The 21038-nt window shown below is 44.2% G+C and overlaps 1 protein-coding gene across 13 annotated transcripts in view; it reads left to right on the plus strand.

The window, feature by feature from the left end:
• Window positions 1–21038, plus strand: part of TNRC6C (trinucleotide repeat containing adaptor 6C) — a 339037-nt gene that overhangs the window by 302886 nt on the left and 15113 nt on the right. For 6 of the 13 annotated variants that reach the window (XM_075441217.1, XM_075441221.1, XM_075441225.1 and 3 more), the window contains 12 exons: window positions 3736–3945; window positions 5164–5330; window positions 6002–6106; window positions 6554–6634; window positions 7275–7332; window positions 7541–7686; window positions 14363–14536; window positions 15772–15918; window positions 16380–16502; window positions 17805–17888; window positions 18191–18422; window positions 20132–20299. In XM_075441217.1, the coding sequence (XP_075297332.1) occupies window positions 3736–3945; window positions 5164–5330; window positions 6002–6106; window positions 6554–6634; window positions 7275–7332; window positions 7541–7686; window positions 14363–14536; window positions 15772–15918; window positions 16380–16502; window positions 17805–17888; window positions 18191–18422; window positions 20132–20299 (1695 nt within the window). The remainder of the gene's footprint in view (window positions 1–3735; window positions 3946–5163; window positions 5331–6001; window positions 6107–6553; window positions 6635–7274; window positions 7333–7540; window positions 7687–14362; window positions 14537–15771; window positions 15919–16379; window positions 16503–17804; window positions 17889–18190; window positions 18423–20131; window positions 20300–21038) is intronic. The other 7 variants (XM_075441220.1, XM_075441228.1, XM_075441223.1 and 4 more) reach the window with 5 other exon arrangements.

Consider the following 21038-nt stretch of genomic DNA (forward strand, 5'->3'; position numbering starts at 1 on the left):
TTTTCTACCTCATTTCTTCCTTTTTCATCTACATAAGGTTCTCATATTTTGGTTTGCCTGGATTGCACTCATACGCTCTGGTATTTATCACAGACCAAACAACTTCAAGGAAAACAAGTGCTGCCATCCAAATGGCCCCAGGGTTATTTTGAGGGGAACAACCGCGTCCTGCCGCAGCGGAGCGACCGCTTCACTTTCCCTTGAGGGTTTCCTGTTGGCTGTGGCCCCGTGTTAATCATGGTTTTATTGCTATAAAACAAAGCTCTGCCAACGTGTCCGTGTTTGTTACTCGCTGTGATCTTTTTGGTTCTTGCAGTTCTAACAATGTTTAAAAACTTCAGTATTAAAACCTCGCTTTCTCGCCAAAGAAGCCTTTCCTGGAGCCCATTCTGTTGCGAAACAGCATTCGTGCCGATCTGGGAGTTTTTTAAGGCACGGAGCTTTCTCAGGAAAGCCTAAATGCCTGTTATTTTCATCAAGGAAACAGTGAGTTTTTGAAAACGTTAGGCAGGTTCAGAGTTTGAGGCGCTGTGAAGGCGTTTTCCTTCCAAACAGCAGCGCCCAGGAAGCGAGAAGCAGCTCTCTGCGGCCGTTGGACCCGGTGCGGGGCCGCTGGGGAGCTGCCGGGGCCGGGGCTGCGTGGCGGCCATGGGCAGGCGGCCATGGGCACGTGGCCATGGGCACGCTGCTGGGACCGCAGACCCGTGGGGCTCCTGCCCTGCCTACGTCCGGTCCGAAGCTGGAGCATACCGGGTTCTTTTAAAGATTGAGGAAATACCTTGTTTAAAAAAGAGTCTTGTGGAGAAGACCAAGTAAATTTCTTCGTTCACCGGTAGAATTTTGCATCATTCATTCAAAAATGTAACTTTATTCACCTTTTGAGGTTTTCGAGAGGGTCACGTGGAGTCAGGAAACGGTAGCACGGAGCCCGTAGCGTTGAGGCCGCGGGTACTGGGCACAGCGGGGAAGGCAGGCTTGGGGTCCAAGTGCTCTGGAGTTGATCCGCAGGTGAATTTTTGCAGGGCGGAAGTTACTTCTCCAGCCTTCAGATTGTATGGACTGAATTTCTGCCCTTAATTTGGTCTGTTAAGATAGCTTTGAAAACTTTTAGTTGATTCATTTTGTTTGCTTTGATGTACTTGCAGGTATTCTCTTTTAGTAAAGGCTGGCTCCCTCCTTGTTTGTCATCCCTGCTCAGCGCATTTAAAGCACTTAAAATAACTTGGACTTTACACGTCTGCGGTCTGTAATCAAATGTTGTTGAATTTATAGTAAAGAGCAACCGAAGGACCAGTTCTTTGGGGTTTTTATTCTACAACGTAGCACACGCTGCCTTTTCAGTATATGAAGAGGGTTTTAAGGTTGAATTCATAAATGGAATTATGTGGGGTTTCCGAGGCTGCATGAAGTCTGGGAAATATTAGTGTTCTGCACTCTATTTGTATTCTAGTTGTTGCTTTCAAGATGTTTTGTTTTCTGTTCAATTTGCCTGCAGTGAATTGTTTTCAGATGCCAGTGTGGTTAAGTACACGCAGTTGTCTGACGAGGTTGCCTCCCGAGTGGTGAGGCAGAAGCTCAAATTAAATGGCGTCGGCAGAAAGCCAGAAGAAGAATTTTAAGGTGCAACACCAAGGAAGTTGTCGCGTTAAGCAGAGGTTCATTTCTGTGCGTACGAGCGTGTGTGTCTGCGAGTCTGTCTTCTGTACACACTTTAAAGTAACCAGAAATTGCAGGTGCGGTGACAGAGCTTAGAACGCAGCGTTTGTGTTTCAGATGGAAACCAATTTAATGAAACAGAGATTTTGGGTTGCTTCGGGCGTGTGTTTTAAAACACAAGAAACCTCGCTGGCAGTGAAGGAGCTTTATTAAGCCGCGTGTCGTGAAGGTGCAGGCTGGGTTTGGGTATGTTGTGTGGCAGATGCACGTTTGCCAGTGCCTGAGAGAACTGCAGCTGCTGTAAGAAGCAGAGCCTGAAGGAAGTACGTAACGTGGTAACCCTGGGGTGCCGGGCAGACGTGAGCCCGTCTCGTTGGAAGGAATTTTTTTCGCTGCTAACCAGTGTTAGAGTTACTGTTGGTGACATATGTTGCCTGCAGTTTCTAGTAACAGAAATTCTGTTGAAATCAGTAAGTTCTGCAAAGACCTCTCGTGAGAAGTCTGCTAGAGTTGTTGCTCAGTGTAACACTATTGTCGAGCTAGTTTAATATATTGCAAGGTCCTCTTAAATAAAGCTCTTTTGTGGCGACTTCCTTGCCGTTTTCCACCTACTCCAGGTGTCCGTTCCTGCAGGATATGTTACGTTTCTGCGCTTTGAAACCTTTCCAGAGTATTTTTGCAGGTAGCACCGGGGAGCAAAGAAGGCATAGTGCTGCGGCAAAGTAGGCATCTAGTCCTTAAATTATGAAAATCTGTTAGTAATGATACACTTTTTCAGGGAGTAGCAAAACTAAGTTTCTTTCTTACCAACTCTGTTTCCATATTGTGAGCTGCTAGAAGTTACAGATTTGGCAGGGCGATAGTTAATCAGCATAAAATACCCGTACTTAATAGTGTTAATTTCCAATGAAGAGCGGGCAGGTTGTTGAATTAGCAGCACGATTGTAGAAGTTTTAAGCACGCTGAACTCTGCTTTTTGGGATCTTGGCTGTCATGCGATGTATAATGCTTTTGGTGAGAGTTGTAGAAAAACAGGTTAATATCAGGTGTATGTAAGAACTCTGCTTTTTTGTCTGGTATGTCTGGCTCTTTTGTGTACTTTTTCAAAGTATGTTGAGCTCTATCTGTGATCTGAATGTGTCTCTTCAGAAAAAAAGCTTTTTGAGAGGTAGCGGACATTTTAGATTCCATCAACGCTTTTGCTGTGTTGGTTGGTGTTGCTCTTCAGGACTTAGAAGCGATGTGGCTGTTCCTGGTGCGTTTGACTTCGGTGCTAGAATCGGTGTCAGAGGGATTTAAGTGCGTGACGTTCACACCGAGCCAGACCAAGACAGTTTCTTTATAGTAGCTTACATTTTTCAGTGAGGTAAAATAATACTCTGTAGGAAAACAGTGACTTCTGCCTGCCGTCCGGTGTGATTTGGCTACAGATGCTAATTGCAGTCTTGTCTTGTTCTCTTTAAAAATCATTTTTATTGTAATGTAGAGACCCGGTGATGAAGGGGCACGTAGGGAACACAGTCAACCACGAGCTGTGCTAAAAGCTCTAAGGAGTGCCTACAACATTCATGATGTACATTGACAGTGGTAACAAACAAATGTCATCTTACTCATAGGGCAAGAGAACAGAGATTTGATAACCTGTAATAGTTCAAAGGAATTAAAATAACTTACAGTCTTTCAGTGAAACAAGGCCCAACTGGGATTTGGGTCGTCACCTCCTGGACGCTGGCACTGCTGCGTGTGCTCCGAGCCCTGCCTGTCCGCTCGGCCACATCCCGCTGGAAGCCGGTGCTCCCTGGGGACCAGGGCTGGTGCTCCCTGGCAGCCCGACTGCGCCTGGCTGTGTCGGAAAATACTCCTCCTGTCGTGACGACGTGGCATTAGGATTTAATCAAGAAAAAGACGTTTGAGACCAAATCAAAGGGATCTTTTTAGATGCTTAGTTAGAGTCACTGTGTCTCCTTACTGGTTCGTGCATGCTCTTCCCAGACAAAGGCTTCAGTAAAACGTCCATCTTTGTTGACAGAAGAAACCGTGCCTCTCATCACTGTTCTTCTCTCCTTCCCCTTGCTTCAGCAGGCTGGGGAGAAATGCCTACTGTCCACACAAAGACCGAAGCTTCTTGGGGAGAGCCGTCCTCCCCCTCCGCTGCAGTTGATAACGGCACTTCGGCCTGGGGGAAGCCCCCCAGCAGTGGGACGGGCTGGGGAGAGAACCCTGCCGAGGCGGCGGGGCCCTACGGAAGGACAAACGCTCCGGCTGCTGCCCCAGCACTGTGCAAACCAGGTGCGGGCGTGGAGGGCGCGGGGGGAGGAGGCTGGCGGGGCGAAGGCAGAGCGCGCTGCTTTCTGCCGCGGGTTTGAAACAGCATTGCTGGTGTTCTGTGTATTAAGACAGTCTCTGACTTCAATGATTCCATTCTCGTTGATATTCCAGATACCAGATTCATACAAAAATACGAATATCAGTAAATTTAAGTATTCCTTAAGAGTGTTTCTGTGTACTTCAAAAGCAGTGTGGTAGAGACGCAGGAAACTGCAGCTGCAGAGGAATGTGAGCAGTACTCAGCCCTAGGTGCCTCAAAGAAACCTGTACCGGGACGAGGAGCAACTGAGCTCAGTCACGATAGGATGGATGCTGGTAGGAGAAGCAAGGCGTGAGAGCGACTGGTCGTGACCTCCCTGTTGGGGTGAACTGAGGGAGTGGGTATCTCCTTCGGCTGTTAAAACTGTTCGCGGGTTCAGGAATGTCCTCAGCTACGTACTGCTTCACGATTCCTAACCAGTGTTATTTGATAAAAATCCTCCATCTCTAAATGCCCTGAAGGCTACAGTCCCTGTTTTAGACTTCTGGTTTGGCTGTGGAAGTCTTTTAAGTTTCACTCCTGCGAAATACTGTACTGAGAGATAGTTAGAAGGCCCAGAAAACCTGAGAAGAGGAGTGAGAGGTCGGAAGATGAGTGATCCCAGCTTTCAACAGAGCAAACACAATAAAACGGAACGAAGTGGCACAACCTCGTCGCTCAATGTGAAGTGTTTCCCTGCAGCCCATGTGCTGCTTTCAGATTCTGTTCTTCTGAGGTGGGAATGAGTTTCTGACCATTAATGACCTCAAGATTTGGTTTTGTTCATCTGGAAGAATGTGGCAGCTAAAATGGTGAGACTCATTGAAAGCAAAATAGCACTGACCAAGTGTGTGGTCGTACTTTTGGTTCCTTGTTCCTAGGAGACTGGGATGACCAGGACCACAGACCTTACTTGTTGAGGAAAGAGCAAGACTTGCTGTTGCTGGACTGCTTCTTCTATAAAGTATTTAGAGAACTTCTTCATTTTTGCTAGCTTCAAAGAAGGCATCCTTATTATTTAATGGCAATTAAGCTATGGTAAACCTCTGTATCACTTGAAAATACTCAAATGTTAGCGTACTGGATATGGCATAAATGGATATTTCTATAAAATTTGCAGGAAATTGAGTAAGATTTTTCTTCTCCCTCTTTCTGTCCAGCTTCAAAATCTATGCAAGAAGGCTGGGGCAGTGGTGGGGATGAAGTGAATCTCAGTACTAGTCAGTGGGAAGATGAAGAAGGAGATATGTGGAATAATACTGCTTCACAAGAGAGCAGCTCCTCCTGCAATTCCTGGGGGAACGCCCCGAAGAAAGGACTTCAAAAGGTAAGACAAAAAGAAAGATACTCTCTAGATAAGAGTGGAATTAGTATAACATTTCTAGCGTAAGTGGTCATGAGTTTTCTGTTGCATTGCACCTGAGCTCTGAAATGAGAGCTCCGACACCTGAACACAAACGCAGCTTGCCACTACAGTGGTTCGAGCACAGCCTACCTTGGTTCCAGGGGAAAATGGGAGAGCTTTGCCGTTAAGCATGTTGGATGATGTGGGAGTTTGTTGTTGTTGCTTTTGTTTTCTCCAAGTTTTATAAGCTTCCATATGTTCTAAAGAAAATATAATGTTATTAACAGAAACAGAAAAGGTGTTTAAGGGGGCTTTCAGACACTTTCTGTGCTGGTAGAAAAGCAAACAGTGGTTTGTGATCAAGTGGCTCAACAAAAAAATACCTGTTCCCTGTTCGTGAGGAGCAAACAGGTAACTGTACGGTGTGTGCCGGTACGAGAGGAAGCGAGCGCGTGTGAATGCGGCAGGCAGGCGGAGCAGAGGCAGCTGCGCTCGGCGTGCGCCGCGGCTCGGGCCGCGCGTCCGCGCCGCGCGGGCCAGGCTGTGACTGGAAGGAGCTGGGAACGCGTTTAGCCCGGGTGTTTGTTATTCCGTTAGCCGACGGTTAGGCCAGTGATTTGATCAAGTATGGTTGTTTCTTGTACTGTCCGCAGCCCAAAACAAATCCACGCTTGTCCCTTGGTACTTTCTGGAGAACTGAAAGGAAGAGACTTCTTAAGGATTTTGTGATAGAAAAGCTGCACAGAGATCTTTTAAAGGTGTTTATCTAGACGCTCTTGTTTGTTTTTAAGAAAATACACTGAGTAACATTCTTAACTTCAAGGTTGCAAACTTGGTTTTGGGAATGTTTTTCAGGAAGTGTTGTACTATTTCAGAAACTTCTATTTCATTATGTTTTTCTGCCAAGGATTAAAATGAAATCCGTAAATTCAAAGGTGGCTTAAATTCAGTGGTCAGCAAATCAAATACTGAATAGCACACTGAACACCTATTCAGCTGAAATAAAATTTGTACACTTTGTGGGGGAAAAGAATCATAGTTACGTTGTTTGGAGGGTTCTTCAATACTTTCTAAATTAATATACTAATACATCTTTCAGTAGCATGTCTTATTAATAAAAAAACTTACCATATATTTTATGTACGTCTCACAAGTATGAAGATGGGCACCAGACCATTAATGGAATCTCCCATTTATTTACCAAGGGCATGAAGACATCTAGCAAGCAAGATGAGGCCTGGATCATGAACCGTCTGATAAAACAGCTCACAGACATGGGCTTCCCTGTGAGTAGCGTTCACAGCCAGCGCACAAGCTACTCTTGTAGCTTGTAGCTCCGGCTTCCGCTGTTTCAGACTGTAGCAACAAAAACATCCTCAGTCTCTGCTTCAGGCCGGGAAGTAGTTCTGTTACCTGCGTGGAGACATTTCCTCTCCTCTCAGAAGTCCACCGTAAGCCAGTAGAGCGCTCTCTGAGATCACTCGGTGATACGCTTTGCATGATGACAGTTGTAGATCTTTTGAAGTTCAGTTTCATAACACCAGGTGTTACTTTGGACTTGGGTAATAATCCCCCTCCACTCCTGTTCCCCTTTTCTTACTAAACAGGTGAAATTAGTGTATAGCTGGTTTTTTGAGAGAAAGGCATATCACAGTGGTATTTAAGTTGTCTGCAGCAAACAGGAGGAAATTTAAACAGAACCATATGATCTGACCTTGTAGAACTGGTACTGACTTGACAAACTGAAGCTAACTGAATTGTTGTGGGAATGGCTAAAAGCAGAAAAAAGTGTGCGCAGACACTGTTTGTGCTGCTGAGTAAATACTGCATCCGGTATTTAAGAGACATAGCTGTTTTCTCAGTTTGCTTTGAAATTGTATAAGCATGATTACTTTTTCTCTTTAACATAATCCATATTTTTGACAGAGAGAGCCAGCGGAAGAGGCCTTGAAGAGCAACAATATGAATCTCGACCAGGCCATGAGTAAGTATCCATGTAACTACTTTTTTTTTTTTTTTCTTTAAAGCAACTCAGGAACTGTTCACGATTCTGCGAGTTTGTTCTTATCCAGATCAATTGGGTAATATTTATTTTCTTGCTTTTGTAAGCAAGGTTTACTTCTCTGAACTACTGTTGGCAAATTCACTGCCTCTGTGTCACCTTTTTCAATATATTTCCCCTTTCCGCGAAGGTGCTCTGCTGGAAAAGAAGGTGGAAATGGACAAGCGTGGAATGGGAGTGACCGACTATAATGGAATGGTCACCAAACCCCTTGGCTGCCGCCCACCACCAATCTCCAAAGAGTCTTCCATGGACCGCCCCACCTTCCTTGACAAGGTAAGTTCAGAGATACGAATGGGATATACAAGGCAAAACTGTACACGGTGTAGAAATATTGAGGCTTTCCACTGTCTGATTAGAAAGCTGTAGAGAGACATGTGGTAGATAATTATGTATTGCTTTATTCTCGTTCTTCTCTTTTTTTTAATGTTGTGGGGTATTTTGTGCTTGTGGAAAGGATCAGTGATTTGATTCCCACATAGAAATAAGCAATGGTCATCCCCAGTGTTACACTTAAAAAGAAAACTTACTAAGGAATGAGTAACGCAGTGCAACTAGAAATGGGGGGAACAGAGAAACAGAGCACGGGAAGCCTTTTGCTCTGTAAGAGTCCAGAGTCAGTGACCCTTGCCGAAAGTAACTATCAGGCAGGACCAAGGCCAAAAACCTCAAGAAATAGGCTCATAATTCCTGTTTTAGTTTTGAGCTCCTTATAGATTGCAGTGAAAGTTCAGTACTTAAACAGGGGTGAGGAGGTGTTTTTGTTAAGCCCAAGAGCAGACACTCATGGTGATAAAGAGCTTCTCCGATGAGCTTCCTTTTCTGTGCTCACGTGTACGAAGCTTCCAGCACCATGTAGCAGCCGAGGAGAAGGCTGCAGGATGTGGTGTTCAGGATTCAAAATGACTAAAGAGAAGGATGTAGGGAAAAGTGCAGCCGCATCTTCAGTAGGAAAGGAGATTTACAACCTGACAGAAAGTTCTACAAAGAGACCCACTAAATCACCTCAGAATCCCCTCGAAAAGTATTAATAAGGAAAGAAAATCTCTGGTACCGTTCTTTATTTCATAGCTAGTTTGAAATGTTCACAAGGAGGGGGGCGGTTTCTGAATGCAGAAATCAGTGCTTGTCACAATCTGTGCTGAAACCAATTCATCTTACGTAAGCTGTGCACAAGCTGCGGGACGGTAATGAGATCTCGTCGTGTTAACACAGACTGTATTAAAAACTTCACTGGCCCTGAAGAACGATTATCTCTCCAGTCCTCCACGCTGTGCTTTCTTATAGTCTGAATTATGGTGTCATCCTTACAGTTAGGGCTTGTGTTGTGACAGGTTCCCAGGCGTTGCGCTAAGAAAATTAGCGTGGTGCTGTGCTGGGACAGCTGATAAATACTGACCTTTAGTGACAACTATTACTATTTCTGCTGTCATCACAGTCGAAACAGTTTGCTGAGTTTTGGTGCTGGTAGGATGCAAACTGTAAACAAGGGAGTTTGATTAAACACAAATGCATCTTGCATAATTATGGGTTATTTATATTAATAAGAAGAAACTTGCATCTGTAGAAAACTTGCTTTAGAGGGTCCTTACATGTTGAAAGTTTTTGTGATAGTTCAAATGCTGCCATGGTGCTGCGTGATGTAGTGTCAGGGCAGTTCCCCCCAGATTATATATTAGAAAACTGCTTTGCTGCTTTTGGGAGAATACTGACATTTGTTCTTTCTGGGCTCCCTACTTCTGTCGAAACGATGTGGTGTCCGTTACGTTGTTCCCTAAACCAGACTGAAGCGATTGTGTATTTCCTCCAACGTAAGGCTAACCTGGCTGCTCTTCCTTCTTTTTCTCTTCTTGCCATGTGAAGTTCATTCTTAACTGTGGCAAATCTATTTGTTTATGGCAAACTTTAATGAATATGTTAATTGAAAGATCTCTCTCCCGATGAAGGTCACAAAATTCATGCGTGCATGCCAGTTAACCTCTTCTCTTCTAGGATAACAGTATCTTGAGCAGTATAATCATTGCCAGAGAGAGAGGTGCATTATGTGCAGCATAATGCACAATTATGGAAACATACGCTAAATACAACTATTGAGAAGGGAGTAATAAAATCATTAATATTCATACAGCAAGTAAAATCTGTCAGTCAAGGCATAATCTGTCACAGTGACTTTACTGTAACAAAGGAAATAATCCCAAACTATATTTGTTAGCTATCAGTGTTGAGCAACTTGCTAAGTGAATTAAACAAATAGAGTTTCTACTCTAAGAATAGATACCATTTTCCAAAGAAATTCTTTCCAGCTTTCCAGCTTGTGCTTCTAGATCAACTCCTCTTCTCCAAAACCTTTTTGCCCTTTGAGGTACTATTTCAGAGCATGAGCCTGGAGCTGTCTGGCTTCCTGCTCGGGTCAGCGTTGGTCGGTGAGCAAGCTCTCTGCACAGCTGCACAAAGCACGCCAGCCAATGTTCTTTATTTTACTTGCTGTCTTACCAAGTCATTATCCTTTTGCTTGGCCTTACTGAGTCTTCAGTAACTTAGGCGAGGTTCCTCTTCAGCAAATTGTAAGCTGGGGTAGTGTGCTCATTGCTACCACTCTTTCTCAGCTGATTCTCGTAGCTTCTCCACTCACCCGAGTTGAGTCTCTGTGATCCGTGATGTTTTTCCTGCATTTTCTCTGACAAGTAAAGCCAGCAGTTACTCCTTGGGTTTTTTAACCTTACGGATTTGAGGAGAGCGAATATCCAGCCCTGACATTTGCCTCTGGACCCATTGAACTCCCTGTTCTCTCTGGGTTAGTAATGGTCTGTGGAACTAAACATCACCTTAGATTGTTTGCTTTCATTTGTTCCTCAGCGCTTGCTGCAGATGCTCTTTACTCTGTGTCACACTGAGTCAGTCCTTGGCTCTCAGTGCTTTGTTAATTGTGTTGTTTTTCAGGATGTTATCTTGCCCTGTAGCACCATAAAAGGAGAAAGGAAAATAATCCAATGGTTTTGAGGGAATAAAGATCCAGCCTAGCAGTACCCTGATACAGAATCTCAAGCACCTTATCTTATATTTGGTGGCAACCATGCTGTACTTGTGTATCAGGTTTGCTTGTAGATGTTACTTGATGACTTCTAGAGCCATCAAATTTGTAAGAAAAGCATGTAAGGTTTTCCTGGAAGCATCCTAAAAAGTGTCGGAAATAAGCCCAGAGTGCTTCAGAGCAACTTTTCTTAAAGTGTAGGGATTTGGCTTGGGTACCACTCCTGAGTACTGGGACTCAGGTTTGGTGTATCTTCTCCGCGCACCGATCGAGTGTTCTTCTAAGCTCAGAAGAAAAATGTGGTGATTTGCTGATCGACACTGACCACCCCATAACTTAAAACCTTGAACCATACAGAGATGTCACGTAATTTTTCAGCACAATCAGATGCAAATGTTGAACTCTGGACCACTGTGGTAGATGTATGTGATCAAAAGTCATGTCAGCTCTCTGAAGAGAAGCAACATCAGCTTGCTTTGGCGTTGGATCAAGCTTGCCTCCTGTGAGGCTTCTGCTAGTTCCATGACAGACCCATTTTCCTTTCTGCTCTCTGCTGTCTTTGGTTTTTTTTGTGCTTTCTCCCATATAGTGCCAGCAGAGACTCCTGTCTTCCTTTGTCCTGATGCTGCTTCCAGACTTTCTTCCAAATTCTTGCACGTATAGGAGACTGTGAAATTCTCACCTTGTAAATTAAGTCTCCTTTCCAGTACTGTCTTACTCACGGGTCAACTGCTTTTCTCTAGTACTGAGAAGTCCGGGTCTACAAGTCTTGATGCCCGTTGGCTGCAATCATGTTCTTCCAAAAGTATTCTGACTAGACTCTTCTTGTTTCTAATTTGAATGTGGTGTTGGATTTTTTTCAACCTTGTCCTTCACTTTCTGATCCCATTTGTCTCTGGTGAGTGTGATTGCTTCTTGTCTTTAGGGTAATGAATGGGATATTTTATCATTATGCAGAAACACTTTTGTAGGCCTTGCAATTGATAACTAGAATTTTAAGGTTGACTTCTTAATTCTTCTTTCCTCCATCTCTGCTTCCTGTCATCCGGTGATTGTTTACTTTTTGAACTTCCAAATTTTGAAACCTCTTTCATATGAGAAAAATACGTTTTAAAAAAAACATACCAGTGATGAGTACAGCTTTGAGGATCGCATGTCTTGCAAGTTTCTTTTGCCTGTACGTGCAGGTCTGGAGAGAACTTATTTTGAGGTGAGATTTTATTCCTTTACTTCCTCTTTTGGAAAAGGCTTTTTTCTGTTTGAAGAGGTTATTAATGTGTATTTTCTGCTAACTACTTCTGTAACTGACTTTGTATAAAGACCTCTTGCAAATTCATCCGCCTTGCATCTGTCTGTTGGGACGTTTTGATTCATGAAGTGGCAGTTGTTGGCAGGCGACTGCCAAAGTGTCCAGGAATCCTCTGCTAAATGGTCCCTGCCTCACAGGGCTAAAAAGGCTTTGACCAGTGCCGCTTGAGTTGTGTCATATTTGGTGCATGAGACTATTGTGAGAGATCTTCCAAAGTCCTACAAGTAAGGTTTTCTTGAGCACCAGTGGGGTGCTTTATTTTGGATAAGTGTAGAGGGAAACGCTGCTGCGGGCGGGATGTTACAGTTGTGTCAAGTCTCTTCAAAAAAGTTAAAAGCAGTGCTGGATTGAGCATGGTTTTGACAATTCAGATGCGTGGGATTTATTTATTCGGTTAGCCTGAGGGAGAAATGTTAGGTAGAAAAGATTATTGAAAAATAATGGGTCACAAACCATGGTCGGCAGTAAAGGTGTCGCCTGGTCTAGGCGGAGAGTGACTGAGCAGTGCTTTATGTTGACTTACGTGAAATGAATTGATTTCAGCTCACAGATTTGTGCAGCGCGGTTGGCGCCTTACGAGAAGTTCAAATTAAAAAAAAAACTTAACAAAGTGAGTGTGAACGATGTGTTCTGAACTTACTACAAAAGGTGTTTGCTGCCTGGGCCAAGGAACACCCTGGTGAAGGTGGCCTTGCAGCCAGAGTCCGCCCGCTCTGGAGACAGAATCACAGAATCACAGAATAGTAGGGGTTGGAAGGGACCTCTGTGGGTCACCCAGTCCAACCCTCCTGCCGAAGCAGGGTCACCCAGAGCAGGCCGCACAGGACCTTGTCCAGGCGGGTCTTGAATATCTCCAGAGAAGGAGACTCCACAACCTCCCTGGGCAGCCTGGGCCAGGGCTCCGTCACCCTCAGAGGGAAGAAGTTCTTCCTGAGTCTCCACTGTCCCCAGTGTTTCCAAAATGAGAAAAAATAATGCCAGTGAGACAAGAGTTGAATAAGTACGGGGGGGAGGAGGGACTGCATGGGTCTTTCGTGGTCGGTAGGTCTGTTCACGCAGGAAATGGCATCTGAAGGAGAGGGCACGCACGAAGCTTGAAATTGTTTGCACTTTGAGGGGGAAGGGTGGAATTGTAAACATATGTGTGTGATCTAAGGAGAAATCCTTGAACCTGTTACTGTCATGCAAGCTGCAGTTGTTTGTGGAGCGTGACTGATGTCCAGTAGAATGTAAAATATCTGGAGCTGAAAGGCCTTGGGGATATCATTAGAAAATGTCAGTGTCCCCCTCGGGATGGTCAGATAGCGTGTCGAGTGGCACTTCCCCTGAGAGTAAAGAAACTTCTTCTTTGCATCAAAGGAGAGCTGTTGAAAATGCATTTTCCAGGATTAGCTTAGAACAGAAAATTTACTGGGCGTGCTTGCTGATTAGGTCGTGTGTTTGGGTATCTGGTTAGCGGACCAGGCTGCATTTTAACGAAGGAGGTGGATCAGTATCTCACAATCTTCTGGGGCATTGAATTTATTGTTTGGGATAACCTAGCTCCTCACCTATTGAAAAGCCCTTCTTTGCAATGAATGTATTGCCTGAAAAACACCAGTCCAGCACATTGCAAATTAAAGTTTTTTCACTCTGCCTGTTTTTGGAGCTCTACTTTGTACACAGTGTTATTTGATCACGCTTGCTGCAGGCTTCCCAGACATCAAAGCACATTCTGACATAGAACTTGCTACCCCACTGTAATACTAGTTAGATATCTACCTGTTTGATTGGGGATTATGTGATTTATTTTATTTTCTGCCTTGCTGTTGGCCCCCCGTGGAGGCTGCCTTTTGTGCACGGTACCCGTGTTCAGCCGTGGTTCCTCACAGCCCGGTTATCGGAGGGAGCTCCTTCTGTCTTGAGAAAATTTGCCTCCTCCTGGGGGATGTTCACGCGGTGTCTAATCGCTTGCCGAGAAAGGCTACGCAGACAGCATGGTCATGATTGGTTTTAAGTATTTTTGTGTTCCTTGGGTGGGTTAGAGTGTAACGTTTCATAGTGGATAATAATAACTTGGTGCTATGTAAATATTAAAAGAGGCTCATGTGTCTCAGGAAAGGAGGCTAATGCAAAAATGCTCTTTTAAGAGCAGAGCTATGATGTGGAACCAAACGCAGGCTGGTGTCAAAAAAGCTGATCTGGCCTCTGCCCAGTTCTGGGGTGGCAGAAGCGGTGTGGCGTGCGTCTGCGCTCCGCTGCGGAGAGCGTACCAAAGGAGCAGGAGACTTCCCTCCGTGTGCTGGGTCTCTTCCTTTTGCCCTTTCAGTCTGGTGGAGAAGAGAGGAGAGAATCTGAGCGGGGAGGAGGCGATGGCCGCGTGATAGCCCTGGGGTCGGTTGCTAGGGTCTCTCCTTTCCTCCTGGAGAGGTGGGTGAGGGTGGGTGTGCGTTTGTGGATGAAGTGCAACACAGTAAAGAAAAACAATACCTTAATCCTCTTTCTCTCTTTCTTCTCCCTTCACTCCATACTTTTCATTCCCTGTTACTCATACCTTTTTTTTTTTTTAACCATTTTTATTCATCCATGCCCTGTCATGTTTCCGTGGGACGCTGCCTGGGTGCCGCACCCAGCTCACCCTCTCTTTCTCCAATCAGGATGGCGGCCTAGTGGAAGAGCCCACTACTTCACCATTTTTGCCTTCACCAAGCCTGAAGCTCCCCCTTTCAAACAGTGCACTCCCTAATCAGACCCTGGGCGGGATTGCCTCGGGGCTGGGCATGCAAAACTTGAATTCTTCTAGACAGGTAAGGCTGGTGGGGGAGATCCCGAGCTGAGTTTCAGCGCTCTTGGGCTCGCTGCTCGTGCCCATCACCTCCCCCGGGGAGGGCAACAGCTTTGATCACATGAAATATCAGTGGAGAAACTACCTGCTGTGTAAACGTTGCACGTTACAGGGCATAAACCAACTGCCTAGCTATAATTAGCCTGATAATTACGTGCATCTACTGGGAAGAGACTGTAGTGTTAAGGGTTTGTACCACTGAGCCCTGGTAGAGCTCTGCCTGGGCTGATGCGAGGTGCCTTTGCCAAGGCGTTGCTGATGGTCGCAGACTCGAAGGCAGAGACACTGCTCTAATTCGTCTTTGCTGGCTGGCGTAATTATTCAGTGATGAGATGGGTGAGAAGTGATGGGGGCTTTTTTTATTCCTGCTGTAAGTGTCAAGACAGCTCATAGCTTTGCCAGGCAGTAAGAAGGAAACTGTGCTTCTTGCACCTCTGGTCAGATAGAGCCTCGTGGCAACAGCGATGCTTTGGCCCCTGGGTAGAAGATGCTGAAAGGGGAGGAAGAGGAAAGAAAGGGAAAGGAGGTGGAGGGGGAGGTTGATAAACACCACAGGACTGAGAGGCTCTAAACTACTGTTGATTATGAAAAGGTTATTTTTTGCCATGTAAATAGCAGTTGCAGCAAAGTTAAGAAAGAACAACACAGGAAAAACTCGACACATCATTCTGTGGTGGCTTTTATTACATATATTCTTTTAAAGTTAGCTTTCTAAAGAACATACTTGTCCAGCCCTTCCAGCCCATTAAGCATACCTTTCAGAAGCGGAGGCTGCACTAATAGCATGTCCATTTTCAGTAGCTTTGTAAAGTGACTAAGTATAAAAAACTGCCTAGCTAATTTAAGGACTGGGATGCTGTGAGTGTAATGACTCCGTTCTCCTGCCCCTTGCTACACAAACATTGTTGGGAAGTGCATTTCTTTGTTCGTCTCGTGACCCCCTAGGGTTACGCATCCTTGGAAAAGCGATCTTCAGCTTCAGCTACCTTTTGTTCAGGCATCTGTACAAAGTTTTGGAGGTTTGGGATGCTGGGTACATGCCTGGTTCTAAACCTGATGGTCAATACAATCTGTGTCTGCTGGTTTATTTATTCTTGTCTGTCATAGTCACTGAGGGGAAAGACTGCACAGAGAAGTAACTTCCAGGTTATATGTTGAGTGACGTCTTGAAATGCCATCTGTCTTGTCCTGCTGTAGATACCGAGTGGCAATCTGGGTATGTTTGGCAATAGCGGAGCAGCACAAGCCAGGACCATGCAACAGCCGCAGCAACCGCCAGTGCAACCTCTTAATTCATCCCAGCCTAGTCTTCGTGCTCAAGTGCCTCAGTTTCTATCCCCTCAGGTTAGACAACACTGCCACTCATGACTTTTCCCTTTCCCTGGAGCTCTTCCACATGTGCTCTCCTCTCCCTTTGCATTCTGGCATGCTCCCGAGGCTTTGCAGCTACAGCCTGGCTGTGCCTGTGTCGATTTATCGACTGCCCAGTACGCGTGTTACACGGGTGAGGTGGGCTTGCGCGTGTGTTCTGTGCGTTGTCTGTGTGGGAACATTCTCCTGTTCCTTTTTGCAAAAAAGTAGTGTTTCTAGAGAGCTGAAGAGTTTGTTCTCACCTCTTTTTCTATAAATGAGCATTTGAGTATGGTTATTAAGGTTTGTTTTACAGCCTCTTGTTAATTTTTTGATAGTTCGTGGTACTGCTTCTGGTAATAGTAGTATTTTACGTTGATGTCGTGTGACTCTTACTAACTAGTTGCCAGTGTTACAAGTGAATGTACAATGTTTAATACACTGCTCTTTCGTAGGTTCAAGCACAGCTTTTGCAGTTTGCAGCAAAAAACATTGGTCTCAGCCCTGCACAGTTAACCTCGCCAATTAATAATCCTCAGCATATGACGATGTTGAACCAGCTCTATCAGCTGCAGCTGGTAAGTTAAAAGACATGGCAAATAAGCTCGAAATCAGAGTTGAAGGCACGAAGATAAAACAAGAGAATAACTAACTAAATTTTTAAATGGGTGTGACAGATCTTTAAACCAATCAGATGCTGATTTCGTTGGTGGAGTTTCTTTTTAAAGAGATAAAACCATGGGTTTTGCCTCAGGCTTTATAAATAGTCATTTGTGGAAAGATTATCCTTTACAGCTGATCAGGGGAACTAAAAAGTGAGTTGTCTTCGTACTGGTATGAGTAACGTAGCATGTTGTCCGACAGCATGCAGCAGTGTGTTGCATGCCAGCGGGTGCAGCTGCTTGACCAGCAGGGAGATCAGCAGGCAGCGTACCGAGAGAAGTCTCGGCAGCGCTGGTGGCCTGATTACCTGGGGAGCTTCGGCTGCCTCACAGAATAATAAAGCGTAGGGTAATTAATAGAATGTATATTAAACGCATCATGTGATAAGAACCACTCATTTTTGTAAAGGTGTGTACTTTTGCTATATTTGCAAGTTTTACATATATGTGTTTCTATGAAAATACTTAATTGGATTTTAAGAATATTCTAAAAATAGATACTGCTAACAGTAAGTCAGTGTTTCCCAGGGTTAAACGCAAAATTGAGGATGACAAGCTAGCTTAATTGCTGATCATAATGTGCTAGTCAAACCCTGTTACTAGTAACAGCATTTGGTTATGTTTCCTAGTTTTGAGAAGCACAGCGTTGATCTCATGCCATGGTAGTAATTGAACAGTACCCAGCTACCTGAAAAATATCTGTATAGAACTCCTTTGGATTTTAAATTCATATGTTTCAGAGACACACTGTGGAAAAAAAATACACAGCCCAGTTAACTACATTAAAATTATGGAATTTTTCTGGAATAAAGCAGCACAATGGATTTAAATACAAAGTATTGTCAGAACTCAAAATGGCCAGAACAAATATAACTATTGCTATTTATCCTATTTGTATAATATGAACTTCTGTTTTCATTTTTGCTTTGTTACAATTTTTTCAGAACAAAAAATAGGCTGCTGTCTTTAATGACCACTTAATGCTCACAAACTTAATGCGTCAGTTCTTTTATTGATGTGTTTGGTTTTTTTGAATAAACCACAACAAATGCTGGACGAATCTCTGTAACAAGATTGTTGCTCTTGCTTCATTGACTGTTTTTGGAAAACTGTGATGTTTCTGTCTTTCCTCTTTCATAACGTACCGGCGCAGTTCAGGCCAGCTCGCTGGGCTGCTGTACACGTTAGGAGCTCTGACCTCTCCTTCCTGCCTTGCAGGCGTACCAACGTTTACAAATCCAGCAGCAGATGTTACAGGCTCAGCGTAATGTTTCCGGACCCATGAGACAACAGGAGCAGCAAGTAGGTTTGCCTGCCAGTTCAGTCTCGCTGGTAGACTTCGGTTTCAGTAGCTTAAGGAGATTGTAACACATTTTACCAAAGCAGCGAAAGCATCGTTAGAAGCAGTAATATAGTGCATGGCCTGAGCGAATAATAAAGCTATTTCACAGCATTTAGTAGATGGAGGAAAGCTCTTCAGCCCTTAATACAGTCAATTTTTATTTGTAAAGAGATCTATTGTGTTATTTCCCTGTAGAGAAAGGCACAAGAAATGCCGTGTCTTTTTGTTCCATCGAGCATTTATTGATCCTTTTTCTTGCCAGGTTGCACGTACAATCAATAACATGCAGCAGCAGATCCAGCAGCACCAGCGCCAGCTGGCCCAGGCCCTGCTTATGAAGCAGCAGCCTCCCCCTCCACATCTATCTTTGCACCCCTCTGCAGGCAAATCAGCCATGGATAGCTTTTCACCCCATCCCCAGGCTCCCGGCCTACCTGACCTGCAGACCAAAGAGCAACAGTCTTCACCGAACACCTTTGCTCCTTACCCTCTTTGTAAGTGTCCTTCATTAAAGCGGTTCGAGGTGAGAAAGACCAGGGGAGTATGGTTCGTTACTTCAGCATCTAAAGATTTTGCTCAACAATAGAATAAATACAGAAATACAAAAGGTGTGTTTATTAAATAATGTTGAAATGCCTAGAGAAGATCGTGGTACTCCGTGGCTGTTCAGGTGGGCTGTGCTTGTTCACCTGTGCTCTGCCTAGGAGTACCAGAACAGAAGGTTTGTGTACCTATCTACATATGTTGCTATTTAGGAACTAAATATAAATTAACAGCGTCATGTTGTAAAATACATGAATATCATCTTGATAAACAGGAACATCGTCTGGCAGTCAGGCAAAGTCACCTTTCCACTCTAACCGGCACTGGTAAGGCATCGGTTTGGTCAAGGTGTTTCAAGAAAGAAACGGATCAGTTGGAAGGCATGCGGAAGGAGCGTTGTGCACGTTATTAGATATTTCAGAAACATGACTGCTAGGGAAAAAATGAAGTCCTCCGCTCATGTAAGTCTAAAGAGAAGACTTAAGAGGCACGCAGGAGTCTTCTGAAATGTAGAAAATAGCCACAAAGTTTTCTTGCATGTGGCTAACCCAAGATGCAATAAACTTTTGTTCATAAAAGGAGATCCAGTTAAACATTAAGGATCGATTATTCGCTTTAAACAGAGTAGAGTACTGCAGTAAATTACCTGGGAAGTTGCTGAAATCTTCCCTGGTCATTTTGTGGTAGGTTAGACATTGATCTGTCGGAAATGGTTGATGTCAAAATAATCGACTCTGCCTCAAGACAAGGTGAACAGAACAACCTTTCAGACCTGTTTTCTGTCATTGTTTGGTGTATGCTACAGGCTTCATTTATGACATAAAGGAATTAATTTAATCTCTTTGTGACTCTCTATGCTGCATACAATAGAATTGCCAAGCTTTATCTACCGTGCAGCAGTTCAGAAGGTAATTCTGGCCGCTAGGGTTATAGCAGGGAGCATCAGAAGGCAAAAGAATTTATGAATTTAAGGCCTAAGTCTCAGAGCTTCTTATCATATCTCAGCTTCCTGTGATCTGCTAACATTCAGGATTATGTATCAAAAAGGACCCAGGCTGGTGTCACAGAAGCATGTCAGAATTACGCCCTGAGTATGGTCTGGGTGATTGCCTTCTGTGTATACAGAATACGTGCCCAGGCAGTACAGTACCTGCTCCGATGAATGGCAGCTGTTTGTGTGACCTTTTCATGGGTTGCTTTGTTTGGGATTTTAAAAATGTTGTTAGCAAAATACAATGGCAGACATCGTGGGGGTGTGCTGGTGAGACGTCAGGAGTCCTTTGGCTTAGCAGTGGAATGCTGCGAATTCCTCACTGGTGAAGACGCGGCATTCCAGTGCCTTCTTCCAGAATGCCTTTCCCGAGAGGAGTGAAGGGACTGCGAGTAGAGCTACTGGCAGCTTTAAGATACTATCCCTACATCATTTGTTTTTTTCCCTTTTAGCACACTTTTAACATTTTCTGAATTCATGGGAGTTGTGTTGGTGTTCCCATAAAAATGAAAGTTCTTGACAGCAGATTGAAAATGTGCATAGTAAATTACTACACATAGATACAGATGTCTGAAAAGCAGTGTTTAACAATTTCCTTAGCTGGATTTTTAAACGCATCTTTTAAGTCTCCAGTATATTATGGGTATCTAATGAGCTGTTTCCTCTTAGCTGGACTGAACCCAAATATGAATGTAAATAACATGGACATTACTGGTGGTTTGTCAGTGAAGGACACTTCTCAGTCCCAGTCTCGCCTTCCTCAGTGGACACACCCCAACTCAATGGATAATCTGTCTAGTGCTGCTTCTTCGCTTGACCAGAACTCCAGCAAGCACGGTATGTCTCTGGGTCAGTCTGCCTTTGGGAGACTGGAGTCGTATTGCAATTGTGATTTTTTTTCTCGCGTTAATATTTTTGGTAAGTGCTTGGGAATGGCTGGTACAGAGCGCCCTTGGAGACTATAATATTTTTGAGGTGATTTCTGCAGTCGCATTCAGCAATGCATTGAAATTCTTACAGCTTTCGCTTCCTGCATGCAATGTAGGAATGTTTTTTTCCTTTGCTGACTTTTGTTGCTCAGAACACAGAGTTCAAATAAGCCATTAGTGTTGGCAAAACAAGTCCCACCAGCTTCCCCTTGCCCTGCATACCTGCAATCCAAAAAAAACTTTACAGTGGCTTTCTCCCACAGCTTTTCCAATACCATCAAGCTTTCAGAGCCAGTCCTGCACAAAGGCACGATGGATTACAGAGTTGCCCACCCCGGGAGTTAGGAGCACAAACTTCATATTTTTCCAGAAGTGGCTGCTAATCTGGTTGAACACCTTTATCCCTAATGCCTCCACTGTCCCGGGTCGTTTATTCCTTTATTTCCTGTACCAAGTTTATCCTGTTAGAACATTGTGCTCTGTTAACTTTATTGTATCCTGAATTTTATTATGAGCAGCATGAATTATATCTTTTACAATAGTTTTTTATTCTGCAAGTAGCTGCACTGCGTATGCCACATTGTAGCTTGATAGTGTGTAGGAACACGAGAGTGGCCATTTCAGATCATCCATCCCGGCAGCAGCGA

Source organism: Opisthocomus hoazin, chromosome 21, assembly GCF_030867145.1.
Source record: "Opisthocomus hoazin isolate bOpiHoa1 chromosome 21, bOpiHoa1.hap1, whole genome shotgun sequence".
NCBI classification, from domain to species: domain Eukaryota; kingdom Metazoa; phylum Chordata; class Aves; order Opisthocomiformes; family Opisthocomidae; genus Opisthocomus; species Opisthocomus hoazin.